Source organism: Dermacentor variabilis, chromosome 7 (genome assembly GCF_050947875.1).
Source record: "Dermacentor variabilis isolate Ectoservices chromosome 7, ASM5094787v1, whole genome shotgun sequence".
NCBI classification, from domain to species: Eukaryota; Metazoa; Arthropoda; class Arachnida; order Ixodida; family Ixodidae; genus Dermacentor; species Dermacentor variabilis.
Genome location: NC_134574.1, coordinates 102,500,610 through 102,526,928, shown reverse-complemented (window position 1 = coordinate 102,526,928; position 26,319 = coordinate 102,500,610). Strand labels below are relative to the sequence as shown.

Sequence of the window (26,319 nt, the reverse complement as noted above, 5' to 3'; positions counted from 1 at the left end):
AGCCCTAAAATTCCAAATCGGGGCCGTCTTCCATGAAGTTAGCTTAGCAGGTTAGCGCCGATTCCTTTATTTTCGAGTACAGAGCCTGTCTACCTCGTACTCAAGGTTCTCAGCGTTAATGTTTTTTGTCACACTTGTAGACTCGTATATTTCCCGCTCAAACTCATTAATTTTCCCGGCAGGTCGCCGTTTTGATACTAGTTCCACGTGAGACGCATCTTTCGAGCTGCTTTGTTAATTTAAGAAGACGATTAGCAGGATCTCCGGGGGGGGGGGGGGGGTAGGGGGTAGCGGGCGGTTCTGTTCGGCCGTCTTGGCTACCTTTAAGCTGTAATAAAACTGCTCATAATCATTTTTTTTGTTTTCCTTTTTTGCCTATTTGTGCCCCGTCACATCATCTCTCACTTTCTTTTCTTTCTTTTTGCGTATGGATAGAGAAATTTAGGCCCAACTGTGCAAACAACCATTGCGCACGACAAGAAAGACGCGGGGGGAGGAGGAGGGGGAAGGGTTGACAAAAGGAGACCAAGAGACCATCCCTTCCGCGCACATACCGCATCCAAAAGCAGAAAGAAAGAGGGAGACAGGGAGAGCACAAAAACAAAGAAAGAGGCGGCTTAATTGGCAAGCGCGAACCCTAACTCGGACCCCGGGGAGCCCGAACGCCGCTTATCGTACGGCCGCAGTCGCGCGCTCTTCTATGGAGCGAAAGCGGCTCTGCTCCCTAGTATCAACGCCGACGCGCCCGCGGTCGCCTCGACACGTGGCGTTTCGCACGACGCTTAAGTGACCGAAGGACGCACTCTGGTTCCGCACTTGTTCGAACACTGTGGCAACCTTGGGCGGATTAATTTATTTTTCAGGATATGGGGGTCCGCTGACTCCGTTCTTTAACAATTCCCCTCTCCCCACTAGAACGTTCCCTCGCAGACTGCTTGCCGTTGAGAAAGTCACTTCGCGACTGAAGCTTTTAGTGCATTAAATAAGTAAGGGCTATCCAGTGCGTGCGCGTCGCAAAATACGGGGGAAAATTTTGGAAAGTAACGCTCGGCACTGTTAAATTGTGCTTGTACACGAGAAGCACCTTTCTTTAAGGGAGTTCTGCAACGAAGGGAATGCGACCAACGGGGGAAAAAAGAAAAAAAGAAAGTGCTCGGCCCCACCTCGGTTGCTGCGTCTGCGGCGGCCTGGAGGAGCCGTGCGTGTAGCACGTGCACGAGCACACCGACGTCACGTCGTCCGTGTCCGAGTGGTCCCCGCCGCCGTGGCCGGACACGACGCTGCCGTCAGCCGTGATGACGTCACCCTCGAGCCGCACGGCCTCCTGGGCCGCGCACTGCGCCTCGGCCTCGTCGCGCCGCTCGTCCTCGGTGTTCATGGTGAGGAAGCGGAGCACGAGCAAGTTCATGGCGGCCGACACCACCGAGAGGCCGAACAGGATGAACACCAGGCTGAAGGCCACGTACTCGGGCTTCTGCTTGAGCGCGCCTTCTTTCTGGAGCGCCACGTAGTCGCCGAACCCGATGGTGGTGAGCGTGATGAAGCAGTAGTAGAAGGAGTCGAAGTAGTCCCACCCTTCGTACGCCGAGAAGGCGGCGGCGCCCGTGGTCATCACCACGGTGCTCAGCACCGACACCAGGCACACGAGGTTGGTCTCCGAGACGTCCGTGTTGCGCATGCGCAGGCAGCGCTTGCCGTGCTTGAGCAGGTAGCCGACGAACGTGTTGAGCCGCTCACCGATGCTCTGGAACATGACCAGGCCCAGCGGGATGCCCACCAGGGCGTAGAACATGCAGAAGGTCTTGCCGCCCCAGGTGGCCGGGGTGGAGTGGCCGTACCCTGCGCGCGGAGAGGGAAGGGGGGGCGCTTATGGGTTGTGCGCAATGAATTGATTTGATTCACGTGATTCGTGGCGCTTTTAACACCACACACTGGGTCTGGGAGAGACGCCGTAGGTACAGTCTCCGGATTTTTGACCACCCGAGGTTCCTTAACGTGCACCTAAACGTAGGTAGATGTGAGAGTTTTGTTGTGGAAGGAACACGTACTATGTCCCGTGACAATGTCCCCTTTCCACTCGATCCTAATACGTTTCACCGCATAATATCTCTGTAAGGCGGTGAAGCTGACTTGACGAGACCGGCCATTATGCAAGGCATATTGGACCTTTGCCTCACGATCACTCTTCACCGCGTGTATCGATCTGAAGCGAGGTGAGTTAGGTCTACACTGCCTGCACACTAATGGCTTGGATTGAAATCTGACTTCGGCTAACTAGTTAGCACATAATGGCAATTGCGATGCGCTTGTGCTGCATGACGCGTTTTGTTTTTCGCGGTAGGCTCGGGGCATGTTTTCGGGAGATTTTGGTCCTGTCCGTACGATCGAGAGGATTGGTCGACGTTCGGGAGTCTCCGGGACAAATCGGGAGAGTTTGCAGGTATGCGTTCTCCAATGCAGCTCCTTCCTTCTTTCAGTAAGGCTACGATTCATCCTCTTGTAAATAATATAATTTAGTCTTTCGTTCATTTGCATTTATTACGCGGAAATGAGCTTGAATATGTACTAGAGAGAAATAATTACGGCGAAAGTTTTGTTTTTTTAACTAAGGCGCCCAAGCTGCATCACCTCTACATCAATGTGACATCGCTGATTTCAGTGTTATTTGCGCTGTGCTCGCGGAAAAAAAAAGTTATCATAGCTCGCTACGTTGAATACTTGGTTTCTCTGGAATGCAATGAAATCGTTGCCTGCCGATAAATAAATAATTCAATGGTTATGAGCACACGTTGTCGAAGCACATTACAACACGCCTAGCTTCGTCGTGGGAACTTTCGTGCGGCGTCGCAAAACCGCCTGTCTTATTTCTCTTCCTTGCTTCCCATTTTTTTTTTATTCAGGACTCAGCTCACAGTCTAGCGATCACTATTACAGCTCGCAGTAGGCTCGACTACAATAGACAAAATTATAGCTGCCTTTGTCAAACCTACAGTGGTACCGTGCAGGCAGGAGCTGTAAGCAAACTCTGTAATTATCTTTATTTAAACCAAGGAGAACCTTTGAACGCGGCATCGAAACCAGAGACGCCGCATCAAGGTCCAGAAAACCGGACTATACGACCTGAATCACTATACGTGCAGAACGTGAATTACTTCTCTCAATCTTGCGGGTTTCCGCAGAACTATTAGGTCGGAGGAAACGAAGATAGAGAAAAGCGATGTAACGAAGGCAGGGATCAGGAGATAGATGGCGAGCGGAGATTGGGTCACTGAAATGATTTAGTTGGTAATCATCTATTAATAAAACTTTGCGAAAGTGTTAAGGTGTCATAAGCGGTCCGCAGGTTGATGGCCATGCGTAACGGTCGCGCACACGACCTTGGCTGAAAAGGCACGTGACGTGATTGCAGCCAGATAATTCAATGCGATATTAATTATCTCCCGTAACCACGCACACACACGCGCGCACGCGCAGAGGGAGAGAGAGAGAGAGAGAGAGAGAGCAACGCTGCAAACAACCCGATCTGAAATTGGCAATAACACAGCCTAATTTGATGGCAAAGTTGATTTCCTGCGTCCATCAGGGCTTGTTGTTTAGCGCCTCGGTCCGGGGCCGCTCATTACCATGCGTCGGTGCGGGAGTTCGGGCTGCTTGCTTGCAAGTGTACCGGCCTACGCGCCACTTGCGTTCGGTCTTCTTCAAGCAATGAGTGAACGTTAACAGCCCGTCTTGAAACGACTCCGATTGCAGCGAATACATTATTCATGCTCGAGAGACGGCCGCGCTCGGAAACGGGATAGCGCGTGCGCCTCTGAAAACACGTAAAAAAAAATAACGCCTAGAATATTGAACACTTCCCTCCCTCGTTCGTAACTTCTCCAATCGATGCTGCGTGCAGTCATTGGTTCACACACTCTCTCTCGTGCGCACACATTCTATCTTTGGTTCAGTTTTGCACCAGAGAGAAAACAATCTACTTTTACTTCCCTCGAATGTTGATGAAGACTTCGCTTGTCTACGGCGTTCCGGATGGCCGTGGAGAGCCATTCGCACGCACTGCTCAACAGGGAGCGCGCGCGCGCGCGCGCGCGCAGCGTGATTGGCTCGTAAAGACGCCTGCAGCGGGACAGGCGCGCGCAATGGGAATAAGCAAAAATAAACAACCGCGCTGCATTGTGGGAGCGAAAGCTTTTGAGTGCCCGTGAAGGCGGCGAGCGCATCACTGAAGTCCGAGAATACCGTATTTGTTTACATCTAAGCTTGAATTTCCCCTATATAAGGCGCTTAGCCGTGCTCTCCGCAGGGAAGCAGCAATACCGCCTATTTCCTTTAAGCAACGCCTCTCTCTCTCTCTCTCTCTCTCTCTCTCTCTCTCTCTCTATCTCTCTCATTTGTATCAAATGCGACTCTCTCTCTCTCTCTCTCTGTGCATGTGTGCGTGCGTGCGTGTGCGTGAGAGTGCGTGCAGCACCACCTGGCGGCCTCTTCGTCCGCTCTGCTTTTCCTATTTACAGCCGGGGCCTCTTCTTGGGTGCCCTATAAGCGAGCCGTCGGCTTCATATCGTAAAACGCAGCGTAAAATCCGCGAAGTGTGCTGGGGAGCGACAATATATATATGTATATATATATTCTATGCGCAAATGAGCCGTGGAGTAGGGCACCTCGTCCTTGCCGCTGCCAGCACAAACGAGCACAGTTAAGGGCGCTAGTTGGTTAGACGGCGCCACCGTGCTAAAGGGTACGGGGACACTAAAAGGTCCTTCGCGTAAATAGCCGCGTTTTCGCTCCAACGAAAGCCGCAACGCATATTAGGCAGCAGAAAGAGCAGAGAGACAGCCGAGCGAAAGAATCTGGCGGGAGAACTAAACAACGTTAACAAGGACCTTTGAACGTAGGCAGCTTGGGCAATATGCGCAACTGCAGACAAATACAAAGGGCAGACCGGGCGCTTTCTCCGGAAGCATTTAGGGTACATACGAAAAGAAAAAAAAAGGAGGTGAAAGCGTTGTCTAGGAGCTAAGTGGAATTTAAGAGGCTGCGGCTAGGAGATGATCGTTTCACGCTGATGGCATGTGTGCGAGAGAAATCACAAAAAAAAAGAAGCAGTGTTCATAGAACAGAGTTCAACGGGTGTTCTCGAACGGTCTCCCACGGCAACGGACGAAGAACAGTGTCCATCACTTGGTCGGCATGACGCAAGAACCGACCCCAAAACGGACAAACAAAAGCAGAGAGCCGTCAGGAATGTAAACGAGGGACAAAATGTGCTCCTCCGCGGTGGAACGACGTTTTGCTTTTGAGACAATGAGAGCAGACGACGTCGAGCAGACGACACGCGTCTGCTAGACATGCGTCAGCTGGAATTTTAGTGGTCCTGGTTAAGAGGGAGCTTTAGCTCGTGTGCTCCTACCTAAATACATGTAAGAGAAGAATTCGTTTTCCTCGGCAACCACTGCACCAAATTTGACGAGGTTTGTCGCATTTAAAAGCAAAACTTAAAGTCAAATGACTATTGTTTCGAATTTCCGATTAAGGTCATCAACTTCTCATTAAAAATTGTCAAAAATTAAAAAGAATATTTTCATAAAACAAATCTATCAAGTTTAAAATAAAACTCTGTAACTCAGCAACGAAAAAAGATATCACAATTATGTGAATTGCATGTAATAGTACACGTAAAGCGGACAAAATTGATATGTTACCCATAAATCTAAAAAAAAACTTAAATATATATAAATTCAGCTTTTGCCGAACCATTGTACACAATGTAATAAATTCACGTAACATATAAAATGCCATGTCAAATTTGTCCGCTTTCGATGATCTAGTGGATGCGGTTTACAGAACCGCGATATCTGTTCTCGATGCAGAGCTATTAATTTGTTGCAGAGCTATTAAGCCACTATAGGGGTCTTTCTTTCGAGTAAGTAAGGTAGGTGTATGTGTTGTTGCTACCTTGCCTCATACCCGCCATCACTTTCGTTCACACGCCTTCCGGCAGCGCTATATATATATATATATATATATATATATATATATATATATATATATATATATATATATATATATATATATATATATATATATTTATTCAAGAGAACCTTACAGGCCCTATGGAAGGGCATAAAGTAAGGGGGGCACATTGAACAGCAAGAGGTATAAAAAGTACAAATTTCTAATAGGAACAGTGCTATAAAAAGATTACCATGTTACACAATATTGAAGGCACTAGGAATACAAAGCAATATCTGAAGGCACACGAACACTTGTTACTGTTAACAGAGCAAAGGAATACCGTTTATGAAAATGATATAGAACATGGCAAAAATGCACGATAACATACACTAGATTGGTCACTCGTGAACGGTATTAAATGGGAAAAGCATCAGTAACTGAGAGCGGAACGTGTCGGGATTAGATATGGAGGCTATGTTATCAGGGAGGTCATTCCAGAGACGGATGACACGTGGTAGTGCCGATGAATTAAATGCATTTGTTTTACCGTATATGCGCATGAAACTGAACTGATTATGTAATCTGCGTGAAAAAGAGTGGGGTATTTGTAGTTGCAACCGGGTTCGTTTATGAGTGTAAATATATTTGTGGAATAAGCACAGAAGAGCGATGTTACGGCGGATATTTAATGGCGGCAACAGTAGGTCTAGTTTAATTTGTGTAATGCTCGAGTTCATACTGTAGTTACGCGATATGAACCGGGCTGCTCTGTTTTGTATCATTTCCGTCATATTTATTAGGTAATTTTGATGAGGGGACCAAATTGGGGAGGCGAATTCTAACTGTGGCAAAATGAATGTTTGGAAAGCGAGTTTTCGAATGTTTGGCGGGGCATTTCGCAAATTGCGTCGTAGATAGCCCAGAGAACGTGATGCTTTGGCGCATGTAGAAGTGATGTGTGGGGCCCATGAAAGATTCTCTGTAAGAACAACACCAAGGTACTTATATGATGAAGTGTGGGAAAGCATAGTGTTATTAAGATGATACGAATATTTAGAATTTACACATTTTCGGCTGAAGCACATCACCTCGCACTTTGTAAAGTTTAGTGTCATGAGCCATTTGTTACACCAGTTAGCGATAAGGTTAAGATCTGCTTGAAGTTTCAAGTGATCGTCAGTCGTGTGAATAGGACGGTAGATTATACAGTCATCGGCAAAAAGGCGCATGCAGGAAGTAATCTGGGTTGGTAAGTCGTTAATGTAGATTAAGAAGAGCAAGGGGCCGAGGACGCTGCCTTGTGGCACACCAGAGCTAACAGAAGAAGGCGGGGAAGAGAAATTGTTAACAACAGTAAACTGTTCTCGAAAAGAAAGAAAATTACGAATCCAGGATCATGTTAAAGAGTAAAGTCGTAAGGCAGATAATTTAGATATAAGGCGACAGTGGGGCACTCGGTCAAAAGCTTTAGAAAAGTCAAGAAAGATACAGTCAGTTTGAAGGTTGCAGTCCATGTTAAAGTGCAAGTCAGTCGTTCGTTCGAACAATTGCGTGTCACAAGAAAATCCCTTCCTAAAACCATGCTGATTAGAAAAAAAGAAATTGTGAGCTTCTAGGTGGCTGTACACGTGGGAAGTGATTATGTGCTCGAGCATTTTGCAACATATGCAGGTTAAAGATATGGGCCGATAGTTGTCAGGTGTATGAACATCTCCAGATTTGTGAATTGGTATTATTTTTCCTATTAACCAATCGGTGGGTAACTTTCCAGATGCTAGGGATTGTTGAAAAATATGGCATAAGATCTTGCTTGAGGCAGTAATGGTGTTCTTTAAAATCTTAGAATTAATGTTGTCAATACCGGCGGAAGTAGATATTTTGAGGTTACTAATGAGTAATTTAACGCCTTCAACAGTGATATCGATTGGTTCCATGTATGCGGCATCAAGTTCAGGAAAAGTTGGAACATTGGAAACGTCCTCCTGAGTGAAAACAGATGAAAAAAACGTGTTGAATATGGTGGGGCAATCGGCGCTAGAAATAGGTATGTTTTCTGTTCCGTGCAGAGTTATGGTGTTAGTATCTCTTGTCGGAGATATGGCTTGCCAAAATATTTTAGGATTGGAAGTTAGCAGCGATGGTAGGTCTTGAGAGTAATATTTATATTTGGCGGAAGATATCGCTGAGCAGTAATTGTTTAAACTGCCTTTGTATGTCTGCCAAGCCTCAGCAGTGCGTACGCGTTTAGCCCTGTTATAAGAACGCTTCTTTCTATTCTTTAGTTTGCGAAGAGTCTTGTTGAACCAAGGGCTGGATTTGTCGTTAGTTATGGAGATTATCGGGACGTAACGGTCTACTAATGCTGTTAATTTGTCTCTAAAGAGCACCCAGTTGTCGTTTACGGATCGACAATGAAATGAAGGTAGTAGCACTTGGCAAAAAAATTCTTCTAGTTGGGAGTTAATCTCATCGTAATTTGCTCTGTTATAATCGCGAATTTGTTTAGTTGTTGTGCCAGACACGAGCTTCGGGATGCTAACAGCTAGTTGGATGAGGTTATGATCACTAAAGCCGCTCATATTTGAAATGGAAGTAATAGTGTCAGGAGCGTTTGTGAAAACCAAGTCCAAGATATTGGAAGTCCGTGTAGGGGCCTTCACTATTTGGAACAGGTTGAAATCTAACGTTAGATTGATTAGTTCCAGAGACGCGTGACATGAAGATGACATATGTTCCCAGTCGATAAGCGGAAAATTGAAATCACCAAGAAGATAAACGTGGTTGGATGGACACAGCTGGAGCGCTTTAGTGACACTGTCCCGCAAGTCATTCAAAAAGGAATGGTTGCAATCTGGGGCCCGGTAACAGGCGCCAATAAGTACAGCACTGGAGGACACACAAAAAGCAGCCCACACAATCTCGAGAGATGACCCTGAATCGATAAATATGAATGAAATATGAATATATATATATATATATATATATATATATATATATATATATATATATATATATATATATATATATATATATTCCAGAAACTGTAGGCTGTGGATTAATTCGACTTTCTCGGGCTCTTTAACGTGCATTAAAGCAGGGTACACGAGCGTTTTATGGCGATGGCAATTAAATGGACACGCTAGACGCTTTTCTGCCGTCGCCGTCGACGTCGCCATAATGTTCTGTATAAAGTCCAAGGACGATAACACCGTCGCCGCGCCCGTATGCCGTACGTGCGAGCGAAATCACGGGAAGGGACGATCTGGGCTCAATCTGGCACACGCGAGGGAGGAAAGCGGAGAGCAAACATGCCATCTTCCATCGTGCGAAATGCCGTGGGGGGGATGGGAGGCGGGAAGGGGGGGGAGGGGGTGCGGCGTTGTGTTCCGGCAGCAATTGCGTGTTTCGCGACCTGGTGCAAGGGGAACTGACGATCGCGGCTGAATCTCGCGCGCGAAAGGGAGGAAAGAGGGGAGGTAGCGCGAGAAGGAGAGGGGGAGGGGGTTCTACTTCGCCAGCAACAGTGTACTTTGCGCGGCAGCCCACAGTCGTGCGCGTCGTTGCTTGAAAGGGATGTGCAGATGGCCCATACCTTCGTGCGCGCTGTGTTCTCGCCGCTCAGTTCGCGTTGAAGCGATGGACAGCACGAAGGTCACTTCGCTCGCTGCTGCTGCCGCGTTTGCTCACGCAAGCATTTTGACAGCGGGTGCCCGCGGTTATTGAGTGTGATGTGTTCATGTTTGCCTGTGCACGCTGACACCATGCTTGTTAATTCAGTTAGTAAGTGAATGCTTTCAAGTTTATACAGCTGATAAATCTGCTATGCTTACATCGTATAGCTGTCTAGTAATTCGCTATCGCAAGAGATGCTTCGCTTTTTGCGCATAGCTGCGACTTTGTTTGTTTTGCATTGCGCCCCCCCCCCCCCCCCCGCTCTTAAATCCGGCCGCTGCGAGCGGAAATCCCAACCGCGACCTCGCGCTCAGCAGCGTAACGCCCTTGTCGCTAAATCAAAAGACAAGAATAGGATGCAACAAATAACATTCACTGTTACTTGTGTCTTGGTTCCATGCCGTATTAGATTAGGTGACCTGTATCTCAACGACGACTGTCCGGTTTGTCAACTATAAATGCGCTTCTGAATGAATGAATGAATGAATGAATGAATGAATGAATTAATGAACGAACTTTTGAAGGTTGAAATGCTTCTCAACGTTCTTGACGCGTCATCCCGTAATCCTGAAATGTTATTATATAACAAATTGCGAATATGACCATCTGGGTGTTTTAGGTGTAGCTCCTGTTCGCAGTAAGGCCCAAACAATGAAACGTTCCTTTCCTTCGAGTCGCTTGCTAACCTTACGTGAGGCCTCCTTACAGTGAAGGACCGATGGAGGAAGCAAGCGTACTCTGAAAGCTCCCTTCGCTCGTCCTCACGTAAGGAACGGTTGCCGCATGCCTGGGTTCGAATCTCCTAAAATCTTTACGCGAACACCATTATTCATTAAGAAGATGTTGTACGGTCGCATAATTTTTAAATTGAAGTGCTAATATAGAGACGCATGCACGCTTTCTTCTAGTTTTGTTTAGTGAACGTAGAAAAGTACCACATTAGAGCCCAAAACTTTATGTGCTCCAGCAACGCTGGCATGCCGGCGTCGTGCAGAGCTATAGCAACGCCTAGGAACGCCACTCGTGCCGAACCATTGGCCGAACGTGCGACTGAAACGAACACGTCTGGCAAGGCGTACCGTGCTCGCGCTTCTCTGCAGGCCGCGGACAGCGCGCATGCGCAAGCAATCGTCACGTGGCTAAGCAGTGAGATGAAGAGCTCGTTCAAGGCCAGGAGCGGGTAAGGACGTATGAAGGTAGCTTCGGAGCTACCTTACGCCGAGGAAGCACCAAGGAAGCGTTCACTGAGGGCCCCTCAGTAAGGAAGCTTTAAGAGTGACACAAGGTGACTTCACCGCAGTGAAGGCTTCCTTACTGAGGTAAAGAAGGTTTCATTGTTTGACCCTAAATGTTTAAGTCGAGCGTTGGAGAACTTATATACGTTACACAGGAAACAGGGGTAAGTACAACGTGCGCATTCCCTTCGCTAGATCCTAATTCTTTCTGACCATTTACCATTCGATCACCGGAGTGAACGTTATGCTGCCACGTTAAACCATAAACGACTTCTAATCCCTTTAACATCGCGATTTTGATTGGCGTTTTGTTTAAAACAAGGTCTTCTTAGCTGACTTCACATGGTATTGGCATATATAGAAACTGGGTATCTTGCAACGACTTCCAGAAAAAAAAAGCGTCCCTTTGTAGCCTCGAGAGCGTCAAAGCGAGTCGCAAAAGATATTAAAGGTAGGTCTCAACAAGACAAGAAGCTAGAAGTAGTCGTAGAGCAGGTAAAAATGGCGCGAGTATAAGTAACGCCAATATGGTCAAAAATTAACCACACTGCTCTATACTCCTGTAAAGGATGCACCGCCGTACATATAGGCATGTTGAGGCAAAGCCGCCGTACGGCACACTTTCGGGAAACTGTGCGAGTTCGCCTGAACTAAGCAGGGCTCACGCAAGGCAATGGTGTCAATAGGGCAGCTTCGCCGGTGTGCACAAGAAGCGAGAACTTGTCGCACAGTAGGCAAAATTAATGGTACGGGCGTAATTGGTAAAAATGAGAAAGAATCCACAATGTGTCAAGGCTAAAGAAGGCAAGGTTGACGTAATTGCACGCTAAATACCATTCTAATCAGATGCAAAATGAGCGAATAATGAACATGAAGAAGAGACAGAATAGAGACATATAATCAACATTTAATCATCGAATCAATTCAACCGCCAGTACGTCGACCTTGCTTTCTTTAGCGTGGACACTTGGCTGACCATTTCTTTGTTTTGCTTTTAAATATCGGTTTACTTCCAGAACCAACGTCATATCGTAAGATTATCGCTCTCATCTGTAGAACAAGACTAACATCTGCTGAAATTGCACCCTGGCCTCAGACGTGCTTGGCGAATTCAAATGAAGGTAGTCGGTTTCCTTGCCACGAGACCGCCACAAGTACATAAACTCCCGACTTCGTGGTCGCCACTATTGTACACTTCTGATGTATACAACCACCTGCATAAGTGGACATCCTAAACTCTTCGCATGGATAACAGCAACCGGTGTAAACGGCATTTCACTTTGCACTTTGCTTAACGCACTTAAACCTCTATTCAACAAAGTCGATGGGACTCGATGGTTATTTTGTTAAGTCGAGAACTTCGTTGAATTGAAAATACCGTATTTGAACAAATGTAACGCGAGTCTTTATTATTATTATTATTATTATTATTATTATTATTATTTCAGGGCTCAAAATGCACTTCGCGTTATACTTTAGTTTGCGATAAGAATGTAACGCGTTTTTTTTTCTTTCTTTATACTTTCGGACGCTTTAAACTACATTGAGCTAAACCACTAGGCAATGCCCCGTTTGCTACAGAGTGCGGAGCCGTGTACAATCGAACACGGCCTTTTCTTGTTCGATCGTACATCGGGCACTTCATAAGTGCTGCCTGCCCAATAACATTGGTGACATGGAGGACGACGCCGTTCTTGCCGACACGTGACCAACGCCAACGGTGACAAAGAGTGAGCAATGCGTGCATTCGCCCCCTTTCCCTTTATTTTGCGACAGCAGATCGCAGTAACGATTCACAAAGTACCCTGCGGGGACCCGCTACTGTGCGCTGTTTCCTGCTTCGTTTCGGCATCAATTCGCGTTATAATCGTAATATGTTAGTTAAGAGAAAATGAGACATCCACCCAATCGTAGCAATTGCTACAAAGGTAACTTATACGGGTTCCTCGAAAGAAAAGCCTCGCAGGCTTTTCAACAACAACAACAACAACAACAACAACAACAACAACAACAACAACAACGACGACGACGACGACGACGACGACGACGACAACTAGAACAACAACGGCGACGAAAATCTGCAGTACGTATAAGCCCTGTTGAAACCGTTAGCGCTACTTTCTCTTCCGCGCTCGATTACTGACTGCTTCAGTGCTTCTCACAGGTTCGCCTATGCAGCTCAGTTCTAATGACCATCAACACGGTGGGCATGGAAAAGGGTTCTTCGCCTCTCGACTACACTTCATGTTTGGTCGTCGCCATAACGTTCTGTGGTTTTCTTCTTCATTCCTGTTTTTCTCTCTCGTTCTTTCCTCAATCTCTTTCTCTATCTCCTCACATTTTTTTTGCCAAGATTTGTCATTTTTCCAAACACCAGCGGCCGCGGTTAGTGGTACTTAGCAGAATTGCTCTCACCGCGCTTTTTTTTTCTTCTTCTCCTCTTTGTTCCTTATCTATTTGTTATTAAGCGAAGAAAGTTGCGTTTCTTTTGAAAACGCCTGCTGTATCTCCTGACTGCGCGCTGATGCAGCAAGATTTAGCGGCCGCATCGCAAGCGCATTTCGGCACGCACGCACGCCCCCATGCGCACGGCCTGCACTAGTCAGCGAACGCTCAAATACACTCGTAGAAACGCACGTGTTCTCACAAAATGAACGTTTACGCGCAAATACAGGAAAACTCGATCGCACACGAGCGCACGCGCAGAAAGACACGTAAACAATACTAAAGAGCAGGGATTTGTAGATAGACAGGGAAGGAAAGAAAACAGGGAGGGGGGGGGGGACGTCAGATGCGATCCACCGTGGTTGCGAGGCGGAAGACGTCGGCTCCGATCAATTTGCCAGAGCGACGACTCTTTCCTTTGTCATTCGCCCTGTGTGGGCGCTGTAATCAGCCCCGGTCGTCACGCTCGCGTTTGAAAAAAAAGAAACAAGAACGAAAGAGCCTCATCGAGGGTTATGCGCGCTTCGGCGTCGATTGCGATGGGAGTTATATCTTACATCTAGGCAAAGCCAGAGTGCCGGAAGCCATGATGCGGGATATCACGCTACTAAACGGCAAACTATGGGAGCAGACGGATCGAAGACGGTGGCAATCCGGGACGCGAGGCGGATGCGTAGGCAACGCGCGTTCCGGAGGATCGGCTATGAGGCGTAATAGCTCGGGAAGATGGCGAACTCAAACGGCGGCAAACAGTATTAGGGCGGGCGGTGCCGTGTTTACATCTGAAGAGCGACACACATGTTGACCGACCCAGCCCAGCTCGCCCGCTGCAGGAGAGGGCGGTAAACAGCTCGCGGAAATATTGGAAGTGGAGGTCCCAGGACAGGAACAGAGAGGGCTCCGAAAGATTCGGCGAGCGTGCTTGGATTTCGCGACCCTGAAAAAGGGGTTGCCGAAACGCGAAACCAATGGGGACGACGCAAATAAGAGTTTCTTTGACGGCGTGAAGGATTTATTTATAGCGAACATGGCTCCTTACTTGTTTCCTCTCTCACTCAAGAATATCGAGAGAACTAAATGTTAGGGAGGAAGAAGACGAAGAAGCAGCAGCAGACGAATTATAAAAGAAATTGCGGCAGAAACCATTCAACGATGACTACCGACGGCGCAATGCGTGAACATTGAACAAGTATAGGGACACAACGTATTGCTACCGTGGAAACGAGTTATGTATGAAGCGCATGTTTCAACGGGACTGTTCTTTCGCGCTTCTCTAAGAACACTTGGTGCCATCTAGAGCTTTCAAAAGATGAAGCGCCAACAGAGACAGCACACAAAGAAATAACAATGACAGGACAAGGCTCTGTCCAAGTCATTGTTCTTTCTTAGTGTGCTATCTCTGTTGGCGCTTCATCATTTGACAGCTATGAACCAACTAGCCCCACAACGTGTTCTACGTCATCTAGAGCGCGTGACATCCGACATGCACAGCGCGCCGTTGCTTGCGAACGCTGAGAAACACGTCGTGCGGCAACCGGGCTCCTCCCTAGCGCTTCTTTCTGGACCCGCTGCGCCATCTGGTGGCGCCGCCCAGAAGTCGGCGCAGGGCATCCGAGGCGAGAAGCGTGGCGCGCCGGTGCCTGGCGAACGCTGCGCACTGTTCCATCGCTTGGGCCGCACGCACACTCAGTGGCACACACACTCGGTGACAAAAGTTGGCGAGAGGTTCGTTGTAGAGAGCCACGTGCCCAGGGCATTAATGGCGCAGCTCGCCGAAGCGTTGACGTGAAAGGCGTTAATCGAAAAGCGGCACGCACCCGGTGCACTTGTGACGTAGCCTGCTAAATGCGTCGGCTTGCTGTCCTCGAGAAGCCCTCGTGAGGTGGGCTTGTTTCCATTAAGCATCGGATAAAATTACGGGATACATTTTTTCCCGTAATTGTATAGAGTGGCGCATTCCAAACGGCACGCACCTAGTTGCCCAAGTTGGCGTCAAACGCGTTCGTTGAAGAGCGGCGCACACGTAGTGGCACATACTTTTTTTGACCCGAGTTGCCATCGAAGGAGTTCGCCGGCGACCAGCACAGACCGAGTTGCACGCACAACTCCAAATCGGCGTCACCGATTTTCTTCGAATCGCCGTATTTAACCAGTCCCGCGTGTCTACAGCGACCCATGTCCACGAAACCTTACCGCACCTGCCCTCTGTTCCTGATCGCTCCAAAACACACAAAATCGGTAATACGCTGACAGTGAAAGAAGTTACACGATACGTAACTTGTCTCCGGCTCCTCCGGGTCCGCCGTGCCCACCGGTCCCTACTAAGCTATCAAACATTCCTAAGCCCTAAATTACAATTAATATGAATCTGCAGTCCAGGACCCTGAGCGTAATATTTCGATAAGGAAGTCTCGAATCTGTTCAGCATCGCGCCGGCAGGTATTTATTTTCATATTATTAATTTAATGCTAGTATCTCACTTCTTAAAGGCAATGTCAATCTTCCTAATCTTGGAGTGCGCAGGAACGTATCACGTCTGCGTCTCTTGAACAAGTTTTTTTTCACTCCCCTTCTCGTATGCTCTGCTACTACACTTACTCATTAACTGTCGCCACGTGTTTAAGCCATGCAACAGCCGTCTACACCCCATCCGGGCACAAAGCTGTGTCGCGCCCAAACTTGTTCTTTGTCGGATCCGCAATCGACTGGAACTATCTGACCACCGACACTGTGCACTGTTCCAGCCCTGGTCATTTCAAGAAGTACATCGAAGGGATCGTCCGCTGTTTGTAAAAGGCCCCTCCCCCCACCTCAGGTAATGCCCCAATAACAGAGAGAGTGAGAGTAATAGAAGACAGGAAAGGCAGGGAGGTTAACCACACGCACGTCCAGTTCGTGCACAGGGGGAAGGGGGTATGGGGATTAGGAGAGAGAATGCCCCAATAAAAGGGCATTTGAAGCACAAGAAAGAAAGAGAAAGAAAGAAAGAAAGGAAGAAAGAAAGAAAGAAAGAGAGAAAGTGGGTCTCCGCTGCATTGTCATGAACAAACGGAAATTGCCTGGCGCATCTACGCCGCATTCGCCACTGCATTCCGGTAGTCGGCGACAACCTAGGAATCGCAGAACTAGGTTTCGAACGCGGAGGAACACACGGGCATGTGCGGTTCAGTTTCGTGGGCACAGCTTGTATTGAACACTTGGTTCACCCAGTACAGCACGTTTACGCTATACAGTTAAACACTGTAGCGCGCTTGTGGTCGTATAACGGGTGTCTTGTTTGTTCCATGACGGACGCCTTCACTCTTAAGCGGTAGTGGTAGTAGCAGTTGTTGACGTTGCTGTTAATGCCTGAGCGGTCGCGGCGCATAACCACAGTGGGGGATTGCTCATGAATCGGGTTGCTAAATTAGGCGGATGAAGATCAAATCGTTGATGGAGGCAATTTTCTTCTTGTTTTTTTAGGGGGGGGGCGACATTTTGTGGCAAGTATAAACACCGTGATCGCTGCGACAGACGACACCTAAACTGCATGAAATACACTGTGGACATCATTACGAAACTCTCGCGTCAGATATTTCAGTGAGCACTAGGCGGTTGGAATTACTGGACAGTTTTCATATTTACGGGCTGTTCTCGTCGCATTTGTAGTTTGAGCTGGCTATCGTGTACCATAAAATTTTTGATAGCCTTAAGGCTAACGGTATTAGCCACGCGACGAACTCTTAGGAGCATAAAAAATTTTATCTTGTGCACTGAAACTCCAATCGCATACCTAGACATACTCTACGCATTGTTTCCGAAAAGCGGAAGCAAAATTCCATCCACTAGGCACGCAAAAGCGAGCGATCTCCCTTCCGCGGATTTCGAAATGCCGCCCGCAATTTGTCGCGCGCCCGCAACGCCGCTGTATAGCGCCGTGCGAGATAGAAAAAAGAAAGAAAGGTCTCCACGAAGCGTTTGCACAATCTCGGTCATCTTTTCGGCAAATCAGGTTACATCCTCTGCCTCGAAGCTAACGCTTTTCGAATTTCGGCACCCGGCGTCTCTCCCGCGCTTCCTTTGTGCCCCCTTCCCTCTCCCTTTTTTTTTATCCGGCGACGCGCCACCACTGAACGCACTGCAGCCGCTCGTTCGTAATGCATTACACGCCTTTCCTTCCGCACTGCCCGCAGCCGCCATCAAAACTACGGGGCGCGCGCGCTAATGGCTTTCGTGTGTCCGTTTGTTTCTCGTCAGGTTGTATACCCAATCTCTGCTGTGTGTGTGTGTGCGTGTGCGCGCCTGTGTGCGCATGCGCGCGCTTCCTTAACCGCTCGTTCTCGCTCTGTGTCGTCTTCCTCCATTGTGTGCGCGGAAAACGTGTCCTGTAAGAGGACGTAAGGGGAAGGGAGAGAGGGGGAGGTGCCACACCATTTGCGCTTGTGGCGGCATTCACCTTCTCCCATCAATAATGGTGCCCCCCCGCAACGGGTCTTGTTCCCCTTGCTATATCCGCTGTCCCTGAACAGGACGCCCAGCACCTTCCAGAACTCTCCATTCAGGCACGCTTTCGTTTGCTTGTTAAACCTTCTTTGTTATTCGTAAGTTTGTGATCTCGCGATGAATCAATGGCCGCGCCTGGCACAACAGTGCCGGTCGCATTGTGTGCCGGATGGCCTTCGCAGAAAGGTCGCGGAGAGAGAAATAATGACGGGTGTGTGGTCATTCGTACTGAGGGAAGAAACCGTGTGTGCTGTAAGATAGCGCCGATAACTCATATAGCTGACAAAAGACAGAAGCGGAGGTTGGGGGTTGGTTACGACGAGGGCGCGCTTAAGCCGTCACATAAAACACGTTCGCTTCGTATCGCATGCGGGAAAAAAGAGATTGCAGGCATCAATGTGTGTCTCTTTGCACAGCATTTAAGTGAAACATTTCAAGACAGGTTTGCTTAACGTTCATTGCAACAAGTGCGTTGGATCTGCGTCTCTCCTGCGCTGTGTGTATACTATAGCTCGTGCCGGCCATGCACGTCAAGTTGCTCGCACTCAATTTTCTAAGTCCCAAATCCACGAGCAGTCTCACTACAACAGCCACCACAGGACCACCCACTTTGTCCCTAGATCGCTCGTCCTAATGTGGTCCCCAGCACGACGTGTCGGACTATCCGAAAAACTGTTTTTCCAGTACACCAGTCCACATCGCGTGTGCCGTCAAGTGACTGATATTACTTACGAAATCGCTCCACTGCTGCCTTCGTCATCACCTGCTCATCCCCACACAGACATTGTCCACGTTGTCCGCCTTAAGCCCTATTGCGCCCCGGACACCCCTTAATACCTTGTGCGCCAGTTCTTTCATGTATCTCTGTTCACCTGCACCGAGTCGGTGCTTTCGCCGCCGGAGGGTAGTGTTGTAAGCCAACTGTCCTGCGGATGTAGAAGAAGATACTGAAGTGTAGAGCGGACAAGAGGAGGACGAAGTGAGGTCTATCGTCCTCCATCTTTGTTGTTGCTGCCCCATTTTACGGCGAAGCTGTATGCGGCTAGGGTTCAATGAATTTTTGTTCTCCGTGAACAAACCCTATTATCATGAATGGCTCATACCCCCGTAGGCATTTTTACTCCCGTAAGCAAGCAATATATGCAATGGCTCATAGCCCCGTAAGGCAGAGGCTACAAGCACTCAGCAAAGTGAAGCGAACTGTGCTGAAATTCTGCCTAATCACGCATACAACATACAGAACTGCATGTCGAAAATTGTCATCACCGATGGCTCATACCCCCGAGAGCAATGGCCAATACCCCCGAGAGTAATGGCCCATACCCCCGTAAGCAAGTAAAAAATGCAATGGCTTAAAGTCCCGTAAGGTTCATGGCTACTCACTTTGCGCGAATTAACTGCGATCACACTACCCCTGCTGTTTATGTCGGGGATTCCATAACGGATGTGTCGGTACCGAAAAGGGAGCGGTTTACGCGTTCCCTGTTGCAGGCGTATCCGTTGCGATGCCACACCGATCCGGCCCAATGGACCACCCAGCGGCGTACGTGCATCGATTTGACATTATCAAAGAATGTGACTGCAGTTGCGAGTGAAATAATGACCACCGATCAAGACGATAAATGAGATCGTACGCTTGTTCAAAATTATGTGTCATCTCCGTGTCGTGCGCTAAGCAGCTTCGCTGGTCAATCACCTTCACAGAGTCGAATGGCTCATGACTTTCTAGTCTCCTTGCACATGGTGTAAATAAACCCCCTTTTTCTGTACATCTCCTCGTAACAATATTAATGATAAACTCATTCTGACCCTGAAGCGCGTTGGGGTTTGAAGTGCGTCCGGCCCGGCGCAGGGTTCACCCTTTTCAAGCTGCAGATAGCAGGGACCGGTTCAGCCGCATGGGTCGCATACAAGCGGTCCGCGCTGGCAAGGGGCGTGCGACTTCAGCCGCCGTTTTTCTTGTTAAGCTGACCAGACATGCCACAGCTGAGGTTAGTTCTGCTTACCAGGGCACATTCCCTGCACCGGGATAGCAGGAGGGGGTAGACAACCCGCGCGTTTCGCCGGGTGCCGATCAGAAGGGCCCCGTATTTTCCCCCCTCTCTGCAATCGCAGCCCTCCGATTCCAGGCTGCGCCAAGAGCTCCCCCGCATAGCCGTGCGAGCATCCGACTCCACCCGCACGTTGGCCGTGACGCACTCCTAGGAGGTGGTGAGAGTTCAGATCTTCAGATGAAGAGGCCGCGACTCCACCCAGGCTGGATTACACGGACGCGCCACCATCCGCATCGTTCAGGCACCTCTGGACCATGAATGGCCGTTGGACTTTCCCTTGACCGACTTACGAGATATTCCGACTTCCGTACTGTGGCCTCCAGTAGGCTGGATCACAGGGGGGCGCAACCTACCCCCGGCCCTAACAGCACGGTTTATGAACTCTCTCACAAGGAGGCCATTTCATGTCGAAGCCTCCGTGGAGCTGTGTTACAGGGGTCCGCCAAGACCCCCGGCCTTTTCAGTATTTTCAGTGTTCACCGTGGGATTGCCCTGGTGAACATTGCTCGTAACCTTCCTTGGATGTAAGCCGGTCGTACTCGAATTCATCCGACTTCATTCGTGTGTGGAATGATCAACGGCTTGCTCCCAGGCAGTAGGTTATAGAGACTCGCCACAAGCCTCCGGCATGGTTCAGCCACGGCACTGTACAATGCCACGCACTTCAAGCGTCACAGAGAGAGATTTAAAGAAAAAAGTTGAGGTCGGTCTGAACTAGTGTTTTCTAGCCTGCTGCTCAGGGTTGGGGTAGGGGGGAAACGGAACAAAAGGAGCGGCATCGAGAATGTAAAGATGATAATGACAATGAGAAAAGGCACGAATAAAAAGAAAGTGCGAAAGCTTATCACAGTCGTATTACCCGTTCACTGTCTCTAAAAAAAATAAAAGAACACAATATGACCTGTCCATAGAATTTTGGCCCTAGAACTAAAAGAAAGTTTTTTGGATGGTGGCCAATGGTGGATGCGCGCCAAAGACTCCTCCATTCGTTGTCTTTCTCGCAAGTACCGCGGGCAAATACAAATCGCGTGGTCTACAGACTTCGGCATGGCGCATGTCTCGAAGTAGGGGCAACACTGTTGCCATCCAATAAGATGTCGATAGTATGGTTTAAAGGTCATACCAAGTGTCAGTCTGTGTAGAAGGCTTGCCTGGCTTCTTTGGAGATTCCGCGGTATCCCGAATCGAAGCTCTGGATTAAGTGAGCGAAGGCGGCCATGACGGTGTTCAGACCACCGTCATGATGTCGACCCGCATGATGTCGAATAGCATAGCGTTGCCATCTGTTCTTGTAAATGTAGGACTGAAACACAATCCGAATTGCGGAGCGCCAACTTTGCCTCTGCGTCGGAGGGCTCACTTCCATCGACACCACGGAGTTCAGCAACCCCAATGAAATATTATGCAGTGCCCATTTCGCAAGACGGGCTTGCAAGGCTCGGCCACTTCGTGAGAAAGTATAAGCTACGTAAGGCCCTTGTCTAACAACAAAGTCAATAGCAAAAGAACTGGAAGTCCGCCGAGTTGGTAATCAATCATGGCTGACAACAGTGTGCACACAAGACGAAGGATCTCCTCTGTCTTACGTCTTCCGTGCACGCTGCAGTTAACAATGAACAGAGTCAGTACAATTTAACGCCGGTTTAGCGCCACAAGAGGCAGTCCACGTTTGAGGCGATTCCTGGGAGATCTAACCAACTGCTTCACGAATGGCCGCAATCCCCGCAGCCGTCACCGGGACGTTGTCTTGTGGTCGAGTTTGAAATGTCAACGGAATCGACAAGGTTGGGGCAACGGAAGCAGCCGCGGAGGCGACTGAGGAAACAGTCAGTGTAAGCATGTACTGTCCATCAGTGTAAAACAAGTACTGTATAGAGGCATGTGCTCCAGAGACGCGTGAAAGCGCCATTCGCTTCAGACCGAATAATGGTATTATGGATTTCTTGCAGAGAGCGGGAATCGAAAGACTAACCAGTGGCCTCGAGTACCATCGCGCTGGTGTGATGGAAACGTAAGCCGGGCGCAAAACTTGCCGGAATGAATTGTTTGTGACCTGCGATAGGGCTCGCGAAAAAAAAAAAAAAAAAGACGCAGTCTGGGCGCTTGTCACGGAGCGTCGTCAAAGGATTATATTTGTGAGGGCTGATCAAGTGCAGTTACAAACCCGGAGAGGTTCACACGAGCCGCACACATCGATAGCACAGACGCCTGCTTCCGTATTTGTGCATTTAGATTACGTGCAGTGTGGTACACCCACATTCGTACATACAACGTACGCTTAGGCTTACAAACTTTCTAAAATAAGCAGAGGCAGGAAGGTTGCATGTCCAAGTAGGGACATGTAACCATGTTTACACCAAGAAAGGACACGGTCAATGATTCCACTCAGGAGGAATCTGCAGTGGTTGACGTATGGTATCACGGCACCGTCGACGGTAATGAGATACCGGTTCATTTGCCCTTTGAGTGAAAGCAAGCGCAGGATATTTCGCACTTGTCGCTTGCAAACCACGAAGGCTTATAAGTATACTTTCGAGACAGCACAAGCAACATGTCGTGGTCTCGAGCGCAGTCGTGGGCGTGAGACTCCAGAAGCCCAACATAAAAAAAAAGGCCAACAAAAATAAATTAATTAAATGTCAAGCGTGGTCTCTGCACGTACTCGTTCTTTCCGCTGTCCTTGTTTTATTTGCACTTTACCTGCCTTAAAATGTCACCGTATACCAACTATCTCGGATACAGGCCCTAGTTCGGTCAAAGAAAACTTGCTACATCTCGTGTTTTTTTCGCACTTCGGCTCTGCCAAGAGGTGAACGGAAGGCTTTAGCGCAGTGCTCCCGGTTCACAAAAACATCCCAACGACAGCTTTCCCGCCGCAAATCCAGAATTGCCGAACAACCTTGAAAATGTCCTTCCAAGTTTTGAGAACGTCGCTGCAAAGCGCTTCGTGTCAAGAAAAGAAAAAGGAAAGATAGAACAGGCGGCAAAGATGTACATAGATGCATCCCATAGACTTCGACGGCTCTCCGTTAAATCGCCCTCTTCCGCGAGCCGCTTCCTCGGCCAACATCGAACAAAGCTGCGCTCCGTAGGAGCGCTTGGAGCCCTTCAGAAGGTAAACATCGTCTCACTTTTACAAAGCATACGCTCTCAACCTTGAGATATATTCTAGCGGTCGGGTGAAAAAATAAAGAAAGAAGAAAGAAAACGGGGCACCTTAGAAAAAGAGAAGCAAACAGGACGAGAGAGACGCTGGCCTTGAACCACGGAAGCTCTGGAAATGTCTCGAATCTCTACGGCTTCTAAGAAGCCCAGCTTCGTGCTTTAAAAATAAGCTGCGCTCGTCTCAGCTGCACTGTTTTCTGGATATCTGTCGCGCGTCTCCCTTCGAGCTATGATTCGCAATTGGCGCGTCATCGACGCCGTCGGTGCATATAGGTAAAATTTTTCACGGAAATAAATAGAAAAAACAAAACAAAAATGAGGACACCGGAGGTTGCATGAAACACTGAGGTAAAACAAATAACTCAAAAAAAGTCGTACTTTCGACCAATAATGCTATGCAGTGGCGCGTTAGCTCGCTCAATATTACGAAACAAACGTTCGCATGCAGACGAGCAACTACCTCCTTTCGCGAAGAAGTAAAAACTTTAGTTAGTGACTCTAGCGACGAGTCATGTCCGTTCGTGTGCGTGGCTTTCCCTGGCGGAGGAAAGAAAAAGCGCCTACGCACCATTGTGGTGTACGCAGTCAGATAGCCATAGCGCTGTGCGTAAGAATGCTGCTAAGATCAAAATATAAATGAAAGAATAGGAACAGATGCAGTGTGATAATATGTTTGCTTATAAAGCAAATGTACAGAGACCATCTAAGATGGCTGCTCGTCTCTGTGATCTTTTATTTTTTTTGCTCTAGTTGATACGTCGTTGTTTTCTGCAGCTGTTGTACGGCAGCACTTCACAGTCCATGGATGGGTGGATGCTATGAGCGCCCTCTTTGAAACGGAGCGGTGCGTGGCGCCACCAAACTCCTTTGCTTATTTTACCTAATGTCTTAGCAATCTTTTTTTGAATAGACGAAACATTTCCAGAGCAGGCATGACATTGACGCGTACGGCTGCACGAAAACTTCGTCCTGCATCTTAGTGCATGTGAAAGTGCGGTATAGACCCATGTTTTTTTTCACTCTTTCACTCCCCATTCCGCTCCCCACGTGTAGGGTAGCAAACTGGACTCAGTCTGGTTAACCTCCCTGCCTTTCCTTCTTCCCTTCTCTCTCTTTCTCTCTCTCGTAGCGAAAAGATCATTTTTGGTAAAATATTTGTTATTTTTCGGATGTCACTGAGGTGACTTCAGGAGACCCTAGGGAAGCATCTTTGGCCCCTTACTTAATTTTTTTTCATTAACGATCTACCAACACTTCCTCGATAATGCGCCTCTTCGCGGATACTTGAAATATTTATCGCGCTACAACTATTTCTCTAGATCATGTGTATCCCTTCGAAGTGAGCTTGACCTCACCTGAAGTTGGTTCAGATGTTCAACCCTTTAAATTGTCATGTAACGTCGACCTTCCGTAAGCGTGTCACCTCCACACTTTGATAGCAAGTAAAGGACAGTCAAGTGTCATGTCATATAAATATCTGGGTGTCATTACCGATACTAATCTTTCGTGCTCCTACCATTTATAACTGACATTTGCTCCAAGGCCTCGAAGCTCCCCACTTAACGTTCGTATGTTACACTATTTAACCTTCGTTAACAATTAAAATGCCCCTTTAGAATACGCCTCGCCGGTTCGGTCATCCTATCACGGTTATTATTGCGATGACAATTACATGGACACTGGAAGCGCATTCCTGCCGTATCCGTCGCCATGATGTTCCGTATAAAGTTGAAACGCGATAACATCGTCGCTGCTGTACGCTGTATGTACGCTGTATGTTCGAGTGAAATCTTGCGAGGGTAAGCCTACGATCGCGGCTAACTTTCAGGCGCGCGTGGGAGCAGGGCGAAAGGGGAGCGCGCCGTCTCCTGTCGCGCGCGAAGGACGAGTGGGGGGGGGGTGCAGGTGTAGGCGAGGGAGAGGGGGAGGGAGGGGACGTTCTCGACGCAACAGTACCGGGCCCCTTGGTTGGCGGAACGCCAAAACATCGCGAAACAACGAGGATGCGTGGAGACAGTTTGCAAAGCTGGCGCGCTTCGCGAACGCCTGACGGTCCCGCTGACCGTCGGTGGCGCCGCTTTCCGCTAGGGGAAGTAGTGGCGCTGGCGTCCGTGGACAAACTTGAAGTTGGAAGCCCTATACGGTTCAGACAGATAAATTTGTTTTTTATTTAATCATTTCTTTATTATTTAGTACATACTGTGGAAGAACTTATTTATCAGTAGATAGATAAAGTAGACTAAAGAGCGGCTCAGGCTCTTGTTGCGTTTCGCCTGCGACACGTGGTTTTGCCGGCGCGACTGCGGCGGGGCGGCAGACATTTTGGCCCGATCGTCGTCGCCGCAACGCTCCCCGCCAGGTGTTTCCAGGCGCGACTGCGGCGATGCGACCGCATAGGGATCATCCTCGCATTCCAGTCATTGTGCCAGAACCAGGCGATGCGAAAGCAGGGATCATCCTCTCATTACAGTCATTGTGCCCGACCGGCAGCGCTACAACAGGGTGCTACGAGATCGTGCTCGACATGGTGCTACGGCAGCGCTACGACAGGGTGCTACGAGATCGTGCTCGACATGGTGCTACGGCATCGCTACGACAGTGTGCGTCACCATTAGCCCATTGTACATTCACGTGCTCGTCTTTTGAGGGGTTCCTTCTTGCCCTCAACTGCGAGAGTATAAAAACAGCTGCCCCCGGACGCAAAAGGGAGGGCTCCGATTTCTTCTGTTGAGTGAAGTGCTCTCCCGTCTCTCTACTTCGGTCAAACCTGACCACCAACTCTTTGCGATGTTAAAATAAACAAGTTGTTTCGTTGTTACCAGTCGACTCATGCTTTGCCGGGACCTTCGGATGCTTCCAGTTGTACCCCAGGCCGCCAGGCCAACGCTACCCTTGGGGCTTGCGACCGAGGTACAACCACGGGCGTCAGCGCCGAGTTCCCAACAGATCGTACCAGCGGTGCGATCCCAAACATCTGGTTGGCAGCGGTGGGATCGCCTCCGACTTCAAACAACTGTCTGCCAGCGGTGAGATCGCGACAACGGAGGCCAGCAGCGAAGAGATGCAGTTGACTGTATGCTGAGCAGCTCAACGACGATCCGGGAGCAGTGCAACGAGCCCTGTGTGACGACTGGTTGCCTGCAGCGGAACGACTGCGCGGAATTCCTGCCTGCGAGGTTTGGTGAGTGCGGGACTTTCTTCTTCTGAGCTTTGCCAGGCTTTTGTTAGTGTCAGAAACAGAGCTGGTAATTGTGGTTGTCGTTGCTGCCGGGTTAGTTTGCGGCAAGACAATAGTAAGCAGTAGAGAAAGC

The 26,319-nt window shown here is 48.7% G+C and overlaps 1 protein-coding gene across 1 annotated transcript in view; it reads right to left on the bottom strand.

Moving 5' to 3' along the window:
- Positions 1 to 26,319, bottom strand: part of Task6 (TWIK-related acid-sensitive K[+] channel 6) — an 81,618-nt gene that overhangs the window by 4,907 nt on the left and 50,392 nt on the right. The window contains exon 2 of the mRNA XM_075698899.1: positions 1,164 to 1,839. Within this exon, the coding sequence (XP_075555014.1) occupies positions 1,164 to 1,839 (676 nt within the window). The remainder of the gene's footprint in view (positions 1 to 1,163; positions 1,840 to 26,319) is intronic.